General features: G+C 42.3%; 2 protein-coding genes and 1 long non-coding RNA gene across 8 annotated transcripts in view; 2 read left to right on the top strand and 1 right to left on the bottom strand.

Moving 5' to 3' along the window:
- Positions 1-210: 210 nt before the first annotated feature.
- On the top strand, positions 211-12,251 carry LOC133241126 (L-lactate dehydrogenase A chain). Of its 3 annotated transcripts, none has more exons than XM_061406240.1 (8): positions 211-434; positions 5,078-5,227; positions 6,709-6,826; positions 7,776-7,949; positions 8,607-8,780; positions 9,424-9,541; positions 10,788-10,911; positions 11,491-12,251. In XM_061406240.1, exons 1-8 carry the CDS (start codon positions 288-290, stop codon positions 11,653-11,655), a joined length of 1,170 nt encoding a protein of 389 aa, XP_061262224.1. In that variant the 5' UTR covers positions 211-287; the 3' UTR covers positions 11,656-12,251. The 3 variants fall into 3 exon arrangements, with proteins under 3 accessions (XP_061262224.1, XP_061262227.1, XP_061262226.1); XM_061406243.1 differs by lacking the exon at positions 211-434 and adding an exon at positions 2,523-2,818; XM_061406242.1 differs by lacking the exon at positions 211-434 and adding an exon at positions 4,606-4,873.
- On the bottom strand, positions 9,450-16,752 carry LOC133241131 (uncharacterized). Its single transcript, XR_009734522.1, has 2 exons — positions 16,389-16,752; positions 9,450-9,701 (listed from the first exon to the last, which is right to left on the bottom strand). It is a non-coding gene; the product is annotated as an uncharacterized LOC133241131 (long non-coding RNA).
- Positions 16,753-22,841, top strand: part of LOC133241128 (L-lactate dehydrogenase C chain) — a 33,052-nt gene continuing 26,963 nt past the window's right edge. For 2 of the 4 annotated variants that reach the window (XM_061406248.1, XM_061406249.1), the window contains exons 1-2: positions 16,778-16,854; positions 17,191-17,325. In XM_061406248.1, the coding sequence (XP_061262232.1) occupies positions 17,200-17,325 (126 nt within the window). In that variant the 5' untranslated portion in view covers positions 16,778-16,854; positions 17,191-17,199. Of the gene's footprint in view, positions 17,070-17,190; positions 17,326-22,841 lie in introns of all 4 variants that reach the window. The other 2 variants (XM_061406246.1, XM_061406247.1) reach the window with 2 other exon arrangements.

Genomic DNA, 22,841 nt, shown 5'->3' with positions numbered 1-22,841 from the left:
GAAAATCTTAGGTTGGATGCGGAACAGCACCCATTCTCTGCTCAACAGCCAGCTTGTCCCCTGATCACATCACCTCTTTGTGAGATTTTCCCTTTTAAAGAAACTGCCCCTGCCCCCCCCCCAAAAACCACTTCGTCAGGATGAAAAGTCTGTTCTGCCTTCTGAAACAGTTTCCTGCCCCACCCTCAGCTTTGACTTTAGTACAGAAATTCTTGTGTTTGGATTGCATTAGTCAGGATTCTGTGTTAGTCAGGGTTCTCCAGAGAAAGCGAATATTTATATATAAAATGAGATGTATTGTAAAGAATTGGCTCACGCGATTATGGAGGCTGAGAAGTCCCACGATCTGCTGTCTGCAAGCTGGAGATCCAGGAAAGCAGGTGGTGTGCATCCCAGTCCCAGCCAAAGGCCTGAGAAGTCGGAGTGTCAGCAGTGTAAGTCCCATGAGGATCAGAGACCTATGTCTTGGCTCAAGCAGATGGGCAGAGACACCCACTGACGCCCACTGCCTCTCACTGGAAACTCTGAACTTTCTGAACCTGGGACTGGCTTGGGCTCCCCTATATGATTTCTTGGCCTTTGTGGAATTGGTGGGGGGTGAGGGGTAGGAACTCCAATACTTTGGCCACTTCATGCGAAGAGCTGACTGATTGGAAAAGACCCTGATGTTGGGAGGGATTGGGGGCAGGAGGAGAAGGGAACGACAGAGGATGAGATGGCTGGATGGCATCACCGACTCAATGGACACGAGTTTAGGTAAACTTTGGGAGTTGGTGAAGGACAGGGAGGCCTGGCGTGCTGCAATTCATGGGGTCGCAAAGAGTCGGACACGACTGAGCGACTGAACTGAACTGAACTGAGGGGCAGGAGGGGGACAACATCCTATAGAGGAAAAACTCCTAGTTTGGAGTCCTCAGCCTGGATTAAAGTGCCAGCTGAAATCAATGATTAGCTGTAGAACTTTGGCAAAACCAGTAATCTGTTTGTGCCTCAGTTTTCTCATCTGAAAAATCAGGATAATTATGTCTATTCCAAACAATTAAAGTGAAGATGAGGATGGGGACTGTCTAGCTTGCTGCCTGACACACAGGAGGTGCTGAGTAAACAGTACTTGTTTGATTCATATTTGTAGAATAAAATAGAAGCTCCAGTTCCACATAAACAGAGGGAAGCTGTGCTTGGAATGAGCTGTTGTTGGACACCTTAATTTAGAGGACTGCAAACTCTCTGCCTAGATTATCTTCAGAGGTGGTCCCAAAGCCCAACTGTTGAATGTTCCTGTCTTCCCAGCCTAACCTCTGCTCTCCAGGCTCTGCCCTCCTACTGACAGCTGTGGTTGCACTGATAGGAAGGCAGGGGCCCAGCCCTGGCTGAATGAGCCCCTTGTTGCAAAGGCTGATGAACCACAGACACTGCTGCAATTCGCCCTGCCCTGAGGAACCCTGGAGAACCTGTGGCTGGCCCTCAGTCCCTCCAGCTGTGTGTTTGGGAAGACAGACTAGATTCCTGAGCCTCCTGGAGTGGTGGGAAAACTGTTTTTTGTTGTTTAGTTGCTAAGTCATCTCTGACTCTTACAACCCCATGAATTGTAGCTGGCCAGGCTCCTCTGTCCATGGGATTTCCCAGGCAAGACTACTGGAGTGGGTTGCCATTCCCTTCTCCAGGGAATCTTCCTGATTCAGGGATCAAACGCGTCTCCTGCACTGGCAGGTGGATTCTTTACCACTAAGCCACCTAGGAAGCCCGGGGAAACTGTTAGGATGTGCTAGAAAGCTGCCCTGTTTTCTGGAGCTGAGCTTAGAGTTTTCCCTTCAAAACCAAGGAACTCACCAGTAGGGATATTTTTCACAGCTGGCGGCTATTAATCGGTGCCCCAGGTGCATGGAGGAAGTGGATTCACCTATACCCTTAAAACATTCATGGGCAGGTAGGACAGGTGAGTCACACACACACTTCTACTGCAAAGCGGTCGGCAGGATGTACAGACTGGTGTGGTGCAAGCAGACAGGAGGGGGATACCAACTCTGTGGGTGTGTGGGGTTGGGGGGAGGGTGAGAAGATGGGTACAGTTGAAAGAGACAGCAGAGGAAGGCCGGCCAGGAACCAGGGTGAGCCAAGGCTGGAGGTAAAAATATCACGTTAAAAACATAAAACCTAGGCTGCTCTGGGGCGTGGCTGGGACACAGGTGCTTGACCGGTAGGGCAGCAGGGAGTGCAATCAAGAGGCTGAGGTTTTACTCTGAGTTGTGAGACTTGCAAGTTTTAGCCCTGGGGGACAGGCAGGGTCACGTTTTGGAAATCACACGACTTGGGTTAAGTAGACTGACGCTGTGCTAAGAATTTTCTTTTTTTCAACAAATATTCTGTCGAGTGTCGGTTATGTGCTAGAAGTTGGGCAGTGGGGAACTGCGGCAAAAATTCAGGTTGAGCCTTCCTTGAAAGTAACTTCCACATTTTATGGAAGAGGAAATGGAGGGTCGGCTTGATCCCGGCTTACGGCTCTGTGTTTTGTGCCAGAGATAGCACACCTCTGCTCAGTCCTTCTGAAGTCTCGGCGCACGTGGGTCGGCCCGCCTGCGGGTCCTCCGCCTGCGCGCGCCGCCGGGGCATCTTCACCGCCCAGCCCGGCTGGGAGCCCGCCCCCACCCCAGCGCACACGTGGGTTCTCGCACGTCCGCCCGGTTCCCCTTTGACGTCAGCCTCGCGGTTCCATTTAAGGCCCCTCCCGCGCCCCACTCCGAGTACCGGAGCCGCTGCAGCCAAGTCCGGATCCCACGCCGTGCGCCTCCGACGCCCGCCCGCTCGACGGTCACTCCCGGTACGGTCCGGCCTGGCGCTCTCTGCGCCCGAGGGCAAGGGCGATCGCTCTAGGCTTCACTGGCCCAGGCGCTGCCCATGGGGGGGGGTCCCCGCTCTTGGGAGGTGTAGGCGCTGCTTCCAAAGGGCATAGTCCTGAGACCTGGGCGGTGGCCCCACACTACCAAATGGTCTCGGGGGCCGGCTCCTGAACGGCTGCTGCTGCTCTAAGTGGGCACAATGGCCTCTGGCCGGGCTGGGGAACCAAGGAGGTGGTCGCACCGAACCTGGGGTCGAAGGTCCGGGTAGATGCAGACGTAATAGGAGACGACTGGTTGGGGAGGGGGGATTGGGGGATGGAGTACACCTCCGGGCTTGAAATGAGCAAGCCGCACGGAGCTCGAAGTCAGGTTGCCGGAGTCCACGGAACCGAAAAAGCTTCAGCAGTCTGGGGCGGATTCCCGGAAGCTGGAAAGCCGCTGGGTGCGCTCGGATCGCATTGTAATCCTGGCATTCTTGGGAGGTGGGCTCCTTGGGGCAGCCGCTGCCTGCAGATGAGAAGGAGTTCTTGGCGCAAGTTACTTTTGTTAAGCAGCTGCCGCTGTATCGGTCGCTGAACTAGACGTGGTGCATATAAATACGAAGGAGAAAGGGTACCAGCTCTCCCGCGTCTCAGTAGAATCAAAGGAGGATTATCTGGTACCTTCATCTCCTTTTAACAAACGGGGAACCTAAGGCCGATTAGGGCATCTCTAAGGTCACAGTGAGGGCCTGGCAGAGTTGGGGGGAGATAGACCCTCTTTCTCCAGGGCTCCACTTCCAATCCGTATCCCCACACTTAAGGGAGCGTTGGAGCCCAGAGCTTCGGTTTTGGTGAAACCAGGAGATGTCTGCAGAAAGCACTCCCTTCCCCCTGCCGGGCTGCAGAAACCTTTCAGGGCTGTCTAGAAATAGCAGTGATTTGTCAGGAGAGACTCGATTCCAGCTTGGTGACTCTGGGCTGCCTGCCTGTAAGTCCTCTCAGATATTTTTGCCCTTTGGAGCAGTGTCAAGATTAGACGTAGTGCTTTCGGGATGCAATCTATGAAAATCTCTCCAGTGAACGCAGAACCACCCCTACCCAACCCTACCGCCCACCCCCCACCTCCCTGGCTCTGGAAATCGAGGCTTCCACCAAGAGGAACTTTACTGATGAACTTTAGGGGTCTCTGCAGCTACTGCTACATTCCCTGTAGTAACAAAATTTCCTTATATCAGTCCTCACGCCTTTGCAACTAAGATCACGGCAGAAGCCACGCGAGGTGCCTCCATGTGAGTTGGCTAACAGCCCCTGGTGCCTGGTATCAAGATTTAAACTCTGGTTCTGGCAGCGCGCCAGGCCGGGGAGGCAGCCAGCCGGGCTTCACGAACAAGTGTGCTTCAGAGCACGAGTTCAGTCTGGAAAAGTCTTTTGATTCCGAGCTCATTCAGACCCACAGAGCAGTAGACTCCCTCCTTATCAGGTCCGCTTACGGGCGGGGCTCTGCAAGCCAGCGCCGGGCTGTCCGGGCTAGCGCTCACCTCTCAGTAGCCAGCGGCGCGGAGGCACACGGCTCTGGCCTCCACCCAGCGCTGTGAAGTGCGCTTGCGCACAAGATGAGCGGCGCGGTGCCTGGGTGGGGGAGGGGCGGCCGCTAATCTTCCGGGTCTGGGCGGGGCGTAAACTCCGCGGGCCCCTGCACACTGGCCACTGGATGTTCACTGCTTCTTCGGGGCGGGGGTTGGGGACAGGTAGGCGAAAACTAGAGCTGCGCATGAGCAGAGCTCCCACGGGTTCCGGCTAGTGTGTGAAGGCGGTTAGAGCCGCTTTATGCACGTATCTGTGGTCCTTGCAGTGCTTGGCAAGAGTCCTGGGGATTGGAGTAGAGCTGTACCTGTGGTCCTTAAGGGCTTGGCAGGAGCCCAAGGTGGGCCGGCGGCTTATAGCGATCTTGTTTGAAGAAAGGCTAGCTCCACTTGGAGTTAATAAGTCAAGATGAGTAAGCCTTCAGGAGGCTATACTTATACCCAAACTTCAGTATTATTTTTCCACGCCAAGGTGAGGAACTTTATACCAAGACCAGAGCCCGGCATTAGGCCTTTCAGTTCTTCTTTGTCTCTTCGTAGGTTTCTTCCCTCCTCCCCCGCTTTTAGTCATTTCTTGTGATTTTTAGGGGCAGGTATCCCAAAAAGAAGCAAAAGAAGCTTTTTCAGAACAGTTTTCGGAAGGATGCAAGTGACAGGGCATGTTTTTCCCTTATAGGTTCCTTTAGGGTCTAAGTCCAAGATGGCAACTCTCAAGGATCAGCTGATTCAGAATCTTCTTAAGGAAGAACATGTCCCCCAGAATAAGATTACAATTGTTGGGGTTGGTGCTGTTGGCATGGCCTGTGCCATCAGTATTTTAATGAAGGTAAGTGAGAGCCTTTCACTTTGCAAGTCCCTTAAAGATACCTTGACTCCACCCGTCTACCATTTACTCTCCAAGATTGCATTATCACATTGTATATACAAATATATAAGCTTATGCACTCACTGAAAGAACTTCATGTGAAACAAACTTTTTAAAACCTGATGCTAAACCAAAAGGGTTATCTAAACTACAAAAATTAAAGGTTTCTAGGTTGGAAACCCAGTTCCTTAAATTCACTGTGCTTTATTTAACCTCGTTAGTTGCCTACAAATGAAAAAGTAGAGTCTATGCCTTTAAGCAAGCTAAAATTATTTAAAAGTAATTTTTGAATTGAAATTGATGCATATACATGGTAAAATTAAACAATGTGGGAAGTCTTTTGCCCATAGTAATCCCATCTGCCCCGCTCCTTGGGTAGCAGTTTTGGTATCAATAGTGGAACTAACATTTAATTAGAAAAAATTTGTGAATGAATAAAAAACACTTTTTATAGCATTCAAGCCTGGTTTGTATTAAAAAGAAATTGAGAGAGCTTACAATATTAAAATATTTTTAAGTTCAGATTTGGAGTTACTAGTAAGAAAGTGAAGTGATGAATTCTGGATTCTGAACAAAAAGGACTGAAATGAGAAGGGACTGAAGGCAGAAATGAGCTCTGCAAAGGTCTTGTAATCACGAAAGTTGCTGTGTGTGTTCTTAAAAGAGACCACATGTTATTCAAAGTCTTCATTTGGATCAGACATTGATGCCATTTATTTCTCCCAAACCAGTGAACCACCTGTGGTTGTTTTCTGTGATGCCCCCTAACTCAGGTGTGGCTAAGAGTAACTGGCAGACCACTTATTACACTGTAAATGATTAGGGGTAGATCTGCACCTCAGCTCTTATAATCTCTTTGGTTGTGATAGTCCACATTCCATTTGTATTAAAGCTATTATTGGTGCTCCTTGTCTGAGATGCACCTATGAACTTCTGTAGGTTCACTTGAAAGGATATTTTTCACCAACATTTTGTAATGCACAAATCTGTCTATAAGTAAAACTTTTATGTTGATTAACATATGGAAAACATGTAACCAGGGAATGATCTAGAATACCACTTTTTAGGCCTTAATACTAGTTGGTATCATCTATTTAATGACTAACAACCTAAAATCAATGTGTAAAACTGAATTCGAGAGACTAAATAGAGCAGTTTTACATGACGGGGGGGTACTCACTGCAAATTCAGTGTTCTGCTTCTGTGCAGTGGTGGTGGAGCTCTTGCCAAGGGTGCTCCAATGAGAGAGGGGGTCAGTTCTTTTTCCTATGTATATGTCATCTATGAGTGAGCTTTTAATGGGAGCCTACCTCTACTTTGAGGTACGTACTGATGATAAAGTAGCAGAATTCTCCTATACCAGAAATATGGAAAATTTTCATGCTTGTCTAAAAATTTGGAAATGGCTATTTTCCAGTGAACTAAAATTTTATGTCTTTCAGGACTTGGCAGATGAAGTTGCTCTTGTTGATGTCATGGAAGATAAACTGAAGGGAGAGATGATGGATCTCCAACATGGCAGCCTTTTCCTTAGAACACCAAAAATTGTCTCTGGCAAAGGTTGATTTTGGCAAATTTATATTACATTCTGTGTCAGGCTTAATTCTTTATCAGGCTTGAAAATCCTATCAGTTCTTCAAAGACTTCTTCTTTATACAGGATAAGAGAGCCTTTTGAACAATTTTGCATTGGTATCTATAGATATCAATGTTTGAATTTCCAAAAGTGTTTTTAAATGAAAATCCAGTTTGTCCATGATGTGGAAAACATCTGAATTATAATATAACTAGCAAAGCTTCTTGGGTTCATAGTTTACCACATTGCTTCAAATAGTTAAATACACTTACTTCCATTACTTCCTTTCATACACTAACACAAGGTAGAGACCAGGGTAAATGAGCCTGTTCAGATATTCCTGGCTTGACCCTGTCACACTTTACAAGCACCAGCCAGGAAACAGACATGGGCCGAAATAGTCTGTTTTAACACTTGAAAACCATTGACCATTTATCTGATAGATTACTCGTTTCATTGTCTTCAACCCAGGATTAACCATACTGTGCCACAGGATATATAGAAGCAAGACATGCTTGATAAGTGTGAAGTTGCCTCTGCTTTAAAAAAAAAAAAAAACCCATCCCTGAGCTGATATGACCACAATTAAGTAGAAATAGGAATGTGGAAAAGTGTTAAGGTCAGGCGGCAAAAAATTGGGGTGTGTCTCATTTGATATGAGTGTGAAATAAATGTGATTCCTTTCAGCTCCCCCCAGTCATAGTTATATAAAGCCACAACATACTTACATAATACAAGGAAGGTGTCGGTGTAGTCTTCCTCCATGTAAGTGGCCACAATGATAAAACTCCAAAAGTAAAGGAGGAGTCTGGGCATATATATGCCACATACACAAAACCCTGATAAAACTGTCCATTTAAAAAGTTAATGGAACAAATTTTTGCTGGAGTTTTCTTAAAAGCCTTAATCTAGTTATTGTTTCTCTTTTGTCTAGACTATAATGTGACAGCAAACTCCAGGCTGGTTATTATCACAGCTGGGGCACGTCAGCAAGAGGGAGAGAGCCGTCTGAATTTGGTCCAGCGTAACGTGAACATCTTTAAATTCATCATTCCTAATATTGTAAAATACAGCCCAAATTGCAAGTTGCTTGTTGTTTCCAATCCAGGTGAGACTTTTAATGGCATAAAAATAGATGAGCTAGAGTTAAACTGATAGTATGTATCATAATCTATATATATTTCATATTTTTCATTTTCCTCCTGAGAGTGAATTTGTGTTTTTGTAAAATAGTTACATTTAAAACATCAAGGGGAAACAAAGTCTTTAATGTAGTTGGCACTTTAAAATTTGTAACTTGCCTAGGAAGATCTTGGATAAGGAATAATTACGAATAATGTGTTATTGACGCACAACTTATTTTCATTAAACTACACTTGAATTCTTAATGTATTTGTTATACACAATACAGAGGCTTAAAAATATTAACAGAAATATTGATTGGTCATGATAAATACCAAGATCTATACAGAGCCATGAATCTTGAGTAGTCAGTCATTAGCTCATGATTCACATAGTGAAAATGTTAGTCTCTCAATCGTGTCCAACTCTTTGCGACCCCGTGGACTGGGGCCTGCCAGGTTCCTCTGTCCATGGAGTTCTGCAGCGAAAATACTGGAGTGGGTAGCCATTCCATTTTCCAGGGGATCTTCCCGACTCAGGGATCAAACCCGGGTCTCCTGCATTGTGGGCAGATTCTTTACCTTCTGAGCCACCAGGAAAGCCCAATTTACATAATACTTCTGCCTAAATACTTTCTCCACAGTCGATATTTTGACCTATGTGGCTTGGAAGATAAGCGGCTTTCCCAAAAACCGTGTTATTGGAAGTGGTTGCAATCTGGATTCAGCTCGCTTCCGTTATCTCATGGGGGAGAGGCTGGGAGTTCACCCATTAAGCTGCCATGGGTGGATCCTTGGGGAGCATGGTGACTCTAGTGGTAAGTATGACTTCTTTTATTGTTTGTAAAAAGATTGTGTAAAAAAATTGACAGGAGTATAATTACTGAATCAGAGTCTAAATCAGATATCCATTTATTAGGGTAGATGCTTTCCAGAAATCTTATCTCTTGGTATAATTATATGCTAGAATTGTTAAAGATTTTAGCCATTTTTCTGTGACATATTTTGGTATAAGGGATGAGGAATGAAATTTATTACAATGAACACATTAAATAAGATGATAGTTCTTAATATCACAGCTGTTTATAGGCAAACTGCTTGTCCCTGAAAAGGTCAGCTGATCCAAATGCAATGTATGAGAAAAATCTGTTATCACAGTTGAAAGATGTTATAATTTGTGCAGAGTTCTCGGTTCCTATGGCAAGAAAATTCCTCTTATGATCTCATAATATCCCGTCTCAATATTTCCCATTAGGAAAAAGCAGATTAGCATACAGTGAAAATTCTTAGCTTTACATAATTTAATCAGAGAAAATCTAAAAGTATTGGTAGTCTTGACCACCTACCAAAAGGGGATAATCTTCCTCAAATAAGAAAACACAGTTTTTGGAGAATGGGTCAGAATTACTGGTCAGCTAGGCAGTGCTTGGGAGTGAATATATTCTGTACTCTTTTGTTTAGTGCCTGTATGGAGTGGAGTGAATGTTGCTGGTGTCTCCCTGAAGAATTTACACCCTGAATTAGGCACTGATGCAGATAAAGAACAGTGGAAAGCGGTTCACAAACAAGTGGTTGACAGGTAATAGATCTCATAGTTTGTAACAGGTTAAAATTTATTATTTTTATTTAAGAAATTAAAAGTTTTGGAAATCCCCTGGTTGTCTAGTGGTTAGGACTTGAGCTTTCACTGCCGAACTTGTGAGTTCATCCCTGGTTGAGGAACTGAGATCTGGCGAGCCCTGCACGTGGCCAGAAAGATAAAAGATGAAAAGTTTAATAACCTGTGCATTTGGTAACTGTCAGAAAACTTGTTTTCTAAAGCTTGTTAAAACTCGTACTATAAAACAGGTAAAGGTATTAGATATTGCAGGCATGTGTTAATGTTACAGTTTATAGTATGATAATTCTTCCTGTATTTGTAAACGAAGATATAAAACAAGTCTACCTGATTTGAGATTCAGTCTTTACTTCAAAAGCATGTATCATTGATTTAGTTAGGAATAAGAATTTTTTAATCTAAGTTCTTATAATCATGAATAGAAATACAACTAGCTGCTTGTTCACTCAGATTATAAAGTTTTAAGCAAGATACAAATTCATCATGGTACAAAAAAATAATTAACTGTTAGAAATTGTTCAAATAAGGAAACTTGCAACTTACTGGCATTATTTACTTTAAATAAGGTAGCCATGTGTAGACCTCAGGTCTATGGAATTGAAGAATGAATCATGATTGGTCTAAGCAAGGCCCTCTGATTTGTATTTGTTAAAACCTGTGACCCCATCATCCAACCCAAGAAATGTTGACAGTTGCTGTCAACTAACTGTAGTGTTGAATTGGAATTCTTAGTCTGCTGGTGCTTGGAAATGAGTGGATTCTGTGCTCTTCCCACTTACCTCTCTACGCCTAACCCCCCACCCCCACATACACACTCCTGAGATAATCCCAAGTCAAGCATGCAATATGTAATCTTCTCGGATCTGCTTTTTTAAGTTTAGTATTGCCTTTATAAGAATCATCTATTTTGTTGCCTGAGCCATAGTTGTTTGTTTTGACAGCTATGTATAATTTATCCATCCTCCCATTGAAGAGCACTGGGGTTGTTGCCAGGTTCTTGCTATTACCAACAGTACTATTGTAAACATCCCCATACATGATATCCTGGCATACATGTGCAAGGGTTATACTTAGGTATATAATGCAACTTTATTATTTATATAGTATTACTTATTATATCAGTGATTTCTTATAAAGCATGTGTTCAGTGAAAGCTTTTTCTTTGTTCCTCCTACCCTACTTTTTCCTGTCCTTCGCTATCCTACAGTGCTTATGAGGTGATCAAACTGAAAGGCTACACATCCTGGGCCATTGGACTGTCAGTGGCCGATTTGGCAGAAAGTATAATGAAGAATCTTAGGCGGGTGCATCCGATTTCCACCATGATTAAGGTAGGTCTATGTAGTAAAATGTACTTGAATGCCGTTATTTCCTGTTTTGTTTTTTTTAAACTCATTTCAGAAAGCAATTAGATTAAGGTAAGTCCTCAATCATTGATTTGAGTGAAATTAGTACACCTGCAGCTTTCTTTTTTGAAAAGACATGGTTGAGCTTTAGGATTAATGTCTACTAGTACTGTGGTTATTAACACATAGCTACTTAATAATGACCTGTTGACTGAAAAACTTGATTCAATTTTGTTGATGAGTGGAAGACTATAAAAGACACAAATTTTTCTCCTTTGGGGAAAAATAGAAATCACGCTCAAAGTTACCAAAGTGTCAGACAATAAAAATTGGAAAGTATGAGGGGTAATAGCAATACTATAGATTTTCTTTTAGAATGGAAGTCTTGCTGCTATTTTAATGACTTTGTTTTACACTGTTCATTACATCCTAAGTGAAAATCTAGGAAAAAATTTTACTTGCCAAGTTGTATTAAGTAAGCTTCATGATTGTAGAGAATAGAAAGTCTTGGGAGATCCCAGAATGCATAGAAAAAACATAAAATATTTTTCATTTCATCCTCAGGGTCTCTATGGAATAAAAGAGGATGTCTTCCTTAGTGTTCCTTGCATCTTGGGACAGAATGGAATCTCAGACGTTGTGAAAGTGACTCTGACTCATGAAGAAGAGGCCTGTTTGAAGAAGAGTGCAGATACACTTTGGGGGATCCAGAAAGAACTGCAGTTTTAAAGTCTTCTAATGTTGTATCACTTCACTGTCTAGGCTACACAGGATTTTAGTTGGAGGTTGTAATTCATATTGTCCTTTATATCTGATCTGTGATTAAAACAGTAATGTTAAGACAGCCTAGGAAAAAATCAATTTCCTAATGTTAGAAATAGGAATGGTTCATAAAACCCTGCTGGATGGCAAGGAATGGTTCATGAAACCTTGCAGCTGTACCCTGATGCTGGATGGCACTTACCTTGTGTGGTCCTAAATTGGTTTGTCAAATAATTCAACTTCCTCAAGAGGTACCACTGCCCATGTTGCAGATGCTACAGTTGCCCTTCAAACCAGATGTGTATTTACTGTGTAATATAACCTCTGGTTCCTTTAGCCAAGGTGCCTAGTCCAACTTTTTTCCCTCCAGTTGATCACTTCCTGGGATCCAATGTACAAATCCAGTATTGCATGCCATGTGCATAACTGTTCTAAAGAATCTTATGTACTGTATGTATCAGAATAGTGTACATTGCCTTGTAATGTAAAAAGGGAAAATTACATAAATAATGCAACCAACTAAGTTATACCAACTAAAACAATAAATAAAGCTTGAACAGTGACTACTCTGTTAATTAAGATACAAAGTCATAAAGCTGTTATTTGTTCATTACATAAATGGGAGCCACTGGGTTATTGGGCTATACTACACTGATTTTTTTAAGGGGTACTGTTTACTAATAATAAGACTTTATTAACATATTAAGGGTGTGATTAGATTGGCTAGACTGTTTTGTTACTATTTCCATTGTAATCATTTTAATATACTAAGCCCTCAAATATTATGAGATAATTTGATTATAGTGCTAATCATAACTGGTACTCTACAATTCATATAGGTAATACCCTATCAGTTCAGTTCAGTCAATTAGTTGTGTCTGACTCTGCAACCCCATGAATCGCAGCACGCCAGGCCTCCCTGTCCATCACCCACTCCCAGAGTTCACTCAAACTCATGTCCATCAAGTCGATGATGCCACCCAGCCATCTCATCCTCTGTCGTCCCCTTCTCCTCCTGCCCCCAATCCCTCCCAGCATCAGGGTCTTTTCCAATGAGTCAACTCTTTGCATGAGGTGGCCTAACTATTGGAGTTTCAGCCTCAGCATCAGTCCTTCCAATGAACACCCAGGACTGATCTTTAGGATGGATTGGTTGGATCTCCTTGCAGTCCAAGGGACTCTCAGGAGTCTTCTCCAACACCACAGTTCAAAAGCATCAATTCTTCAGCGCTCAGCTTTCTTGATAGTCCAACTCTCACATCCATACATGACCACTGGAAAAACCATAGCCTTGACTAGATGGACCTTTGTTGGCAAGGTAATATCTCTGCTTTTCAATATGTTATCTAGGTTGGTCATAACTTTCCTTCCAAGGAGTAAGTGTCTTTTAATTTCATGTCTGAAATCACCATCTGCAGTGATTTTGGAGCCTAAAAATATAAAGTCTGACACTGTTTCCACTGTTTCCCATCTATTTCCCATGATGTGATGGGACCAGATGCCATCATCTTCATTTTCTGAATGTTGAGCTTTAAGCCAACTTTTTCACTCTCTTTCACTTTCATCAAGAGGCTTTTTAGTTCCTCTTCACTTTCTGCCTTCAGGGTGATGTCATCTGCATATCTGAGGTTATTGATATTTCTCCTGGCAATCTTGACTCTAGTTTGTGCTTCTTTCAGCCCAGTGTTTCTCATGATGTACTCTGCATATAAGTTAAATAAACAGGGTGACAATATACAGCCTTGACGTACTCCTTTTCCTATTTGGAACCAGTCTGTTGTTCCATGTCCAGTTCTAACTGTTGCTTCCTGACCTGCATACAGGTTTCTCAAGAGGCAGGTCAGGTTGTCTGGTATTCCCATCTCTTGAAGAATTTTCCACAGTTTACTGTGATCCACACAGTCAAAGGCTTTGGCATAGTCAATAAAGCAGAAATAGATGTTTTTCTGGAACTCTCTTGCTTTTTCGATGATCCAGTGGATGTTGGCAATTTGATCTCTGGTTCCTCTGCCTTTTCTAAAACTAGCTTGAACATGTGGAAGTTCATGGTTCACATATTGCTGAAGCCTGGCTTGGAGAATTTTGAGCATTACTTTACTAGAGTGTGAGATGAGTACAATTGTACAGTAGTTTCACATTGTACAGGAGACAGGGATCAAGACTATCCCCAAGGAAAAGAAATGCAAAAAAGCAAAATGGCCATCTGAGGAGGCCTTACAAATAGCTGTGAAAAGAAGAGAAGTGAAAAGCACAGGAGAAAAGGAAAGATATAAGCATCTGAATGCAGAGTTCCAAAGAATAGTAAGAAGAGATAAGAAAGCTTTCCTCAGTGATCAATGCAAAGAAATAGAGGAAAACAACAGAATGGGAAAGACTCTCTTCAAGAAAATTAGAGATACCAAGGGAACATTTCATGCAAAGATGGGCTTGATAAAGGACAGAAATGGTATGGACCTAAAAGAAGCAGAAGATATAAAGAAGAGGTGGCAAGAATACACAGAAGAACTGTACAAAAGAGAGCTTCATGACCCAGATAATCATAATGGTGTGATCACTCACTTAGAGCCATCCTGGAATATGAAGTCAAGTGGGGCCTTAGAAAGCACCACTACAAAGTTAGTGGAGGTGATGGAGGTCCAGTTGAGCTATTTCAAATCCTGAAAGATGATGCTGTGAAAGTGCTACACTCAATATGCCAGCAAATTTGGAAAACTCATCAGTGGCCACAGGACTGGTAAAGGTTAGTTTTCATTCCAATCCCAAAGAAAGGTAACACCCTATACATAGATGTAAAAAACATTATTTGCCAACTGAACATAAGCAGTGGTTCTGTGCCACTACAGGGGGAGATTTTGTAAGAACCTTCACTCTGGAGGCCAGTAACAACTGTTTTTCAGTCACTTAGTTGTGTCCAACTCTGTGACACCATGGTCTGCAGCATACCAGACTTCCCTGTCTTTCACTATCTCTTGGGAGTTTGCTCAAACTCATGTCCACTGAGTCATTGTTGCCATCCAACCATCTCGTGGTACTTAATTTTAAACCAAATAGTCCTGGTAGTTATCTATTCAAAAATTTTCTTTAGATCTCCCTCAAAATATTTCTATAACTATGACCTTCTTCAGGCCTAAAAACCATACTTCCAGAGGTTAACTAGAACAATGTTATGGTCATCACTTCCAAACTTTCCTATTTGAGAGACAGTTAAGAGAACTATGTTTTTTAATGGGTCTCAAATGTAGAAGGATAAGACGAGCCTACATAGGCCTTACAATTAGCTGTTATAATAGGATTTGCCTTCCTATAGACTTCAATAGCCTTAAGATATGTTACACAGCACAAAATTCACTCTTTTAAAGTGTATAGTTCTATGGATTCACATAGTTATGCAACTATTACCACTAAGAACTGTTAATTATCCCCCCAAAGAAATATGAAGTTATTCCTATACCCTTTTGTAGACTCTGATGCAGTCTTTTAAAAAAACATATTTACCCTTATTTCATGTTCACACAATAAATTAGCTAATATCAACATGACAAAATGCTTAACAGATTAAATATTTCATGAATTTTCAGATTTAATCTCGTAAAGCTTCCTTACTTTCTGGCACATTACATGTTCCATGTTCACCATGTATCTTCCTGCCCTAGGCAAGGGTAGGCCAACTCTGCAAGGAGCCCTGATTGTTTTTAATGGAATATGATCTCATTTTAATAACCTTGGGAAGTGGACAAAGCAGGCCTTAGCCCCATCTTAAAATAAGTCGCCAGTTGGTAGGAGAAGCAAAGGGGATGTTCAGAGTATGTGCCTTGGGCAGGTATGAAGAGCCTCTTTCTTCACCTACAGTAGGAGTTTGATCACTATGAAAATGACACTTCTTTTGGCATGCAGGTGTAGAGCTTGGATCTGGAAGTCATCCAAGTCAGCACTATCTCACACTCAGTCTCTAGTAAATGAGGTACAAGGGCCAGAAGATGTTGTGGAAGGAAGTAAACAAGCCAAGTGGTAGTACAGATTCAGTAGCCACTGCCACACCTGAGAAGCCCTTGCCTGGGGCTAGTAATAGGTTGTGAAAAGTACCATAAGAGAAACGAGAGATGTTGGGAGGGGAATGGTAGTTGATATATTTGTCAAGGAAAGTTAGAGGAACTGCCGTTTTTGTTCAAAACTGAAAATGAGGAACCAACTTTTGACAAGGGCTGGTGATGAACAGGGAGGCCTGGCCTGCTGCGATTCATAGGGTCGTAAAGAGTCAGACACGACTGAGCAACTGGACTGAACTGAGCTGAACTGGGGAAGAATTTTGCAGACATACGCAACAGCAAAAAGTCCTGAAATGGGAAAAAGCCGTCCAAAAGCTGGAAGGAAGTGTGGTGTCTTGAGAAGTTGGAGGGATGAAAGGAGGCCACGTATTGACCACTTCTTAGATTGTAGTAAAAATTAGTTAAGTGCATCGGAAAGCCATTGAAGGATTTTAAGCAGACTTATTGCATGATCTAAACTACATTAAAAAAAAAAAAAAAAAACTACTAGCTTTTATACAGGAAATGGATTATCTTTTACATTTTGAAAAGGGATTCAGATGCAAGTGATGACAAAAGATGACAGGTGAGGTTGTGTCCCAACCTGTGAGTTATAAATTCCTCGCATAAATTAAAATCACCTTAGAACACTAACCATGCCCTTTTCATTACCACCTTGTTTTCTCAATTCAGCATTTCGAAGCATCGTCCTCAGGATGCTAGTTTTAGCTGGCCCACTGGTGAACAGGAGGTGCTCGCCTGAGAGTTCTTTCCCACGAAGGCTTCGAGCTTGCCCCCTTGCCCACCAGGTCGGTCTGGTCTCCAAAATTTCAGCTTTTAAATCAGTCTGAGGCCTAGACCAGCCGAAGGAAATGAAACGACACACCAATATCCCTCTCTTGCACAGTCTTTGAGACCAACTAAAATTCCTTACACGAAGATTACGACAACACGACAGCAGGTACCCACGAACCCACTCACACCAAAGGCCAAGCCCCTGCCAATGCGCCTGCGCACGAGGCGGCCATGGGGCGGAGCTTGTGTGCTGACGGAGAAGAGGCGTGCGTGCGTAGGAGCGTGCTTGCCTAACGGTTCAGACAGTAACGGTCGCTGGGCTTCACGCGTCTACTCACATCGCTATGTAGGTTTTCGTGGTGTAGCTTAAAAAGCGACTTAAAGGTCGTGCGTTGTGCATTCCGGCCTTGGGCCCCAAGATAAGCGTTTGTGAGTGACTGGGACTGGAGCGAAAGTGGTGGCTTGGGGCAGGGAGACGTTTTAAAAACTTCTCGGTGCCCCAGTCTCTAACACTGATAGATACACTCGTCGGTTTTCTACCCCTCCACACCTGGCGAGCAGGTATTTTTTTCCTTTGGCTTCCCCCTTCTGACATTCTGCAAACTCAAGAGGTACTTCCATAGATATTAGAGTGATTAGTTCAGGGAGATTGCTTCCTCTGAAATTACATTATCTCTATCAGGTTCTCAAAATGTCATCTGTCAAGGAGCAGCTTATTGAGAATCTAATTGAGGAAGATGAAGTCTCCCAGAGTAAGATCACCATTGTTGGAACTGGTGCTGTAGGCATGGCGTGTGCGATTTGTATCTTGCTGAAGGTAAGTGATAAGCTTATACTGTGGCTGAAAATAAATGAGCACTGATAGGTCTTGTAGATGTTGAGCGCAGGGTTGCAGGGTTAACCCCTTGACAGCAAAGAAGTATCACCTGATTTTTTACTTAAGAAACATTTATTTAGAGTTTACCATGTGTGAAGCATTGCCAGGCTGTGTAAATTTATTCATAGGAGACACACTGATTAAATTATTTTTGTTAAGATTAAAATGTAACCTTAGCAAAATAATGCTAATATTACGGGCTTCCCCGATGGCTCAGCTGGTAAAGAATCGACTTGTAATGCAGGAGACACAGGAGACCAGGGTTTCAATCCATGGATCGAAAAGATCCCCTGGAGGAGGAAATGGCAACCTATCCCACTATTCTTGCCTGGAAAAAAATCCATGAACAGAGGATCCTGGCAGGCTGCAGTCCAAAGGGTGGCAAAGAATTGGACATAACTGAGTGACTAAGCACACATATGTGTTTAGTCAGACTATTTAAATTTATTCATAGAAACATTTATTACATTATTTCGTTAATATAACGTTTTCTGTTAAAGTAATTCATCACTTTGCCTTTCTTGAAGAGTAATGTATGAAAATCATATTTCCCAATGGCTTATACTTACATTTTTTTAATTATATAAGCATTACCTGCTCATTATAAAACAAAAGCACCTAATTTGATAAAATAACAATGGAAGTCCTTTAATTTTCCTTACTATTTCCAGAATATCTTTCCACGTGCCTGTTGGCTATTTGTATAGCTTTGAAGACGTGTCTGTTTCAAATCTTTTGCCCATTTTTAAGTTGTTTGTTGTTGTAGGAGTACTTTTTATATTCTAAATATTAACTGCTTATTAGGGTAAATGATTTTCAAATACTAGGTTTCCCTTGTGGCTCAGCTGGTAAAGAATCCACCTGCAATGCTGGTGACCTGGGTTTGATCCCTGGGTTGGGGAGATCCCCTGGAGAAGGCAAAGGCTGCCCACTCCAGTATTCTGGCCTAGAGAATTCCATGGACTGTATAGTCCATGGGATTGCCAAGAGTTGGACATGACTCAGTGATTTTCATTTCACTTTCAAAATTTTTCACCCATTCCTTGGGTTTCCTTTTTGTTCTGTTGGTTGTGTCCTTTGATACACACACGTTTTAAATTAAAAAATTTATTGGAATATAGTTGCTTTACAGTGTTGTGTTTCTGCTGTACAGTGGAGTGAATCAGCTCTATGTATACATTTTTGTTGTTCGGTTGCTTAGTCGTGTCTGACTCTTTGCCACCCCATGGATTACAGTACACCAGGCTTCCCTGTCCTTCACCATCTCCCAGAGCTTGCTCAGGCTTATGTCCATTGAATCAGTGATGCCATCCAGCCATCTCATTGTATGTCGTCCCCTCCTCCTCCTGCCTTCAATCTTTCACTGCATCAGGGTCTCTTCTAATGAGTCGGCTCTTCACATCAGGTGGCCAAAGTATGGGAGCTTCAGCTTCCAATGAATATTCAGGGCTGATTTCCTTTAGGATTGACTGGTTTGATCTCCTTGCAGTCAAAGGGACTCTCAAGAGTCTTCTCCAACATCACAGTTCTAAAGCATCAATTCTTTGGTGATCAGCTCTTTTGGTCCAACTCTCACATCCATACATGACTGGATATGAGAAAAACCATCCAGACCTTTGACTACTTTGTGGGCAAAGTGATGTGTCTGCTTTTTATACGCTGTCTAGGTTTGTCATAACTTTTCTTCCAAGGAGCAAGTGTCTTTTAATTTCATGCCTGCAGTCACCATCTGCAGTGATTTTGGAGCCCAAATTGTCTGTCACTGTCTCCATTGTTTCCCAGCTATTTACCATGAAGTGATGGGACCGGATGCCATGATCTTAGTTTTTTGAATGTTGAGGTTTAAGCCAGCTTTTTCACTCCCTTCTTTCACCTTCATCAAGAGGCTCTTTAGTTCCTCTTTGCTTTCCACCATAAGGATGATGTCATGTGCATATCTGGGTTATTGATATTTCTCCTGGCGGTCTTGATTCCAGCTTGAGCTTCATCTAGCCTGGCATTTCCCATGATGTATTCTGCATATAAGTTAAGCAGAATAACAACATACAGCCTTGACACACTCCTTTCCCAATTTTGAATCAGTTCAAATTGTTCCATGTCCCATTCTAACTGTTGCTTCTTGACCTGCATACAGATTTCTCAGGAGGCAGGTAAGGTGGTCTGATAGTCCCATCTCTTTAAGAATTTTCCACAGTTTGTTGTGATTCACACAAAGGCTTTAGCATAGTCAATGAAGCAGAAGATGTTTTTCTAGAATTCTCTTGCTCTTTTCTATGATCCAGTGGATGTTGGCAATTTGATCTCTGGCTCCTCTGCCTTTTCTAAATCCAGCTTGAACATCTGGAAGTTCTCGGTTAACGTATTGTTGAAGCCTGGCTTGGAGAATTTTGAGCATTAGATTGCTAGCTTGTGAAATGAGTGCAATTGTGTGGTGGTTTGAAAAGTCTTGGCATTGCTTTCTTTGGGATTGGAATGAAAGCTGACCTTTTCCAGTCCTGTGGCCCCTGTTGAGTTTTCCAAATTTGCTGACATATTGAGTGCAGCACTTTTAACAGCATCATCTTTTAGGATTTGAAATAGCTCAGCTGGAATTCCATCACCTCCACTAGCTTTGTTTGCAGTACTTCTTCCTAAGGCCCGCTTGACTTCTTAGGCAGAACCCATTTGAAGAAAGGCAGATTCCAAAGCAAATACATAGTTTCATTAACATAGCTTTAGAAAAATATTTCCATAAGAAAAATGCATTGGTTTGTTGAGCCATTAGCAGCTCAAAGTTAAGTTCAGGTGTAACCAAGTGTCCCGACAACACAGGATTCAAGCCAAATAATCTCAAGACGGATAAATAAAAATCCCCATCTAGACACAGTCTTGTGAAATTAGAAAATATTAAAAACAAAGAGAATTTTAAAATGATCAGAAAAGAAATTACCTACAGAAAAGGGAGCGGGAGGCAGACTGACTTATCAAGATCTTTCTTTCCTCTTAACTCTACAAAATCAGAGCTGATATGGGCTGCTGCTGCTGCTGCTAAATCGCTTCAGTCGTGTCCAACTCTGTGCGACCCCATGTATGGCAGCCCACCAGGCTCCCCTGTCCCTGGGATTCTCCAGGCGAGAACACTGGAGTGGGTTGCCACTTCCTTCTCCAATGCAGAAAAGTGAAAAGTGAAAGTGAAGTCGCTCAGTCGTGTCCGACTCTTAGCGACCCCCTGGACTGCAGCCTACCAGGATCCTCCGTCCATGGGATTTTCCAGGCAAGAGTACTGGAGTGGAGTGCCACTGCCTTCTCCGAGGATTAGAAGAGAGAGAAAAACGTCTGCCACTTGCAGTTTATTTCCTCCTGCCCCTTAGGGATCCCTAGCCTTCCTACCTGACTGTCATTCCTAGCCCCTCTTTTTTGGACTTCCTTCCATTTAGATCACCACAGAGCACTGAGTATAGAGTTCCCTGTGCTATAGAGTAGGTTCTCATCAGTTATCTATTTTATGGATAGTATCAATAGTGTATATATATCAATCTCAGTTTCCCAATTCATCCTACCTCCTTCTCCCCCTTGGTGTCCATATGTTCTCTACATCTGTGTCTCTTATTTCTGCTCTGCAAATAAGAGTTCATATGTACTATATGTACCATTTTTCTAGATTCCATATATATGCATTACCATGCAATATTTGTTTTTCTTTTTCTGACTTTGTAGTTCAATGTATCTTTTTATTTTTGTTATTGTGCCTTTGGTGTTATATCCAAAAATCACCGCCAAACCTAATGTCATGAAGTTTTCCCTCTATCTTTTCTTCTAAGAGTTTTATAGTTTTGGGGCTTACGTTTAGCTCTTTGATCCATTTTTGGTTAATTTTATCTATGGTATAATGTAAACAGTCCAACCTTATTCTTTTGCATGTGAGTGTGCAGTTATCCCAATACCATTTGTTGAAAATGCTGTCCTTTCCCTATTGAATAATCCTGGCAGTCTTGTTAAAAAATACCTGACCACATATGTGGGAGTTTCCCCCCTGGACTCTCTTGTGCTCCATTGGTCTATATGTCTCATTATGTCAGTACCACACTGTTTTGATTACTGTAGCTTTGTCATAAATATTGAAATCAGGAAGCTTGAGATCACCTTCTTTATTCCTTTTGAAGATTGTTTTGGTTATACAGAGTCTCTTGAGATTCCATAAGAATTTTAGAATGGAATTTTCTAATTCTTGAAACAAATTTTGTAGTGGTTGCATTAAATCTGAAGATTGCTTGGAGTAGTATTGACATCTTAATAATACTTTATCTTCCAGTCCATGAACATAGGATGTCTGTTTATTTGTTTCTTCTTTAATTTGTTTCAGCAGTTTTGTAGTTTTCATTGTTAAGTTTTTCACCTCTCTAAATGTTTTAAAGGTATTTTTAAATCTTTATAACAACTTTAGGAGGCAGATACTGTTATCATCTCCATTTATAGATGAAAATACTGAAGCATATATGTTAAAGAGCTTGCTCCTGGTCACATGCCTAGGAGGTGAAAGGGCCAGAATTCACTTCCACTTTCTAAGCTCACAGACACTGTGCTCATTTGTTATGCCTGGGCCGTATGCCCATTTGTGAAGTAACTACTGAGTCCAGAAGGAAGGATGAAACAATTGGTTGGGTCTGGGTGTATGGTTACTTACCTACCCCTAAGTTGGAGGGCTAATGTTAATTGTAATATACCAAGCTACATGAAGTGGTTTCCCAGAGGTGCCTACCTTTCATTTTTGGCCATAAGGATTCATACTAAAAAACAGCTTCAAGTTCAGAAATTAGGCATAAGGGTTAAATATAATAAAATCCTTTGAAAGGATTTCATAAGTTTTTGTTTGTTTTAAAGATGTTATCTGAAGTGGGGAGAAAAAACAATTCTAAAAAACTTAACAATTACTTGAAGGCAAAACAATTAATACTTTTTGCTGCATTTTGTTGTTTACCTTAACTTCTGGTGTCTTTACTACATTCAGTTCAGTTCAGTTGCTCAGTAGTGTCCGACTCTTTGCGACCTCATGAACCGCAGCACTCCAGGCCTCCCTGTCCATCACCAACTCCCGGAGTTTACTCAAATTCATGTCCATTGATCGATGGTGCCATCCAACCATCTCATCCTCTGTCGTCCCCTTCTCCTCTCGCCTTCAATCTTTCCCAGCATCAGGGTCTTTTCAAATGAGTCAGCTCTTCGCATCAGGTGGCCAAAGTATAGGCACATTAAAAGACTTTTTTTCTTTTTGGCCAAGCCTTGCAGCTTACAGGATCTCTGTTCCCTGACCAGGGATCAGTGAAAGTCCAAAATCCCAACCACTAGGCCACCAAAGAACTCCTGTAAAGAATTATTATTTTTATACCACTTTTTCTACAAAAATGTAGCACTTCTTTGCAGATTATTTACCATCTGAGCTATAGAGAAGTCTGATTATAAAATAACCACATAAACTT

This window comes from Bos javanicus, chromosome 29, assembly GCF_032452875.1.
Source record: "Bos javanicus breed banteng chromosome 29, ARS-OSU_banteng_1.0, whole genome shotgun sequence".
Lineage (NCBI taxonomy): Eukaryota > Metazoa > Chordata > Mammalia > Artiodactyla > Bovidae > Bos > Bos javanicus.
The sequence above is the reverse complement of the archived record's forward strand: the minus strand, read 5'-3'. Positions and strand labels throughout refer to the sequence as shown.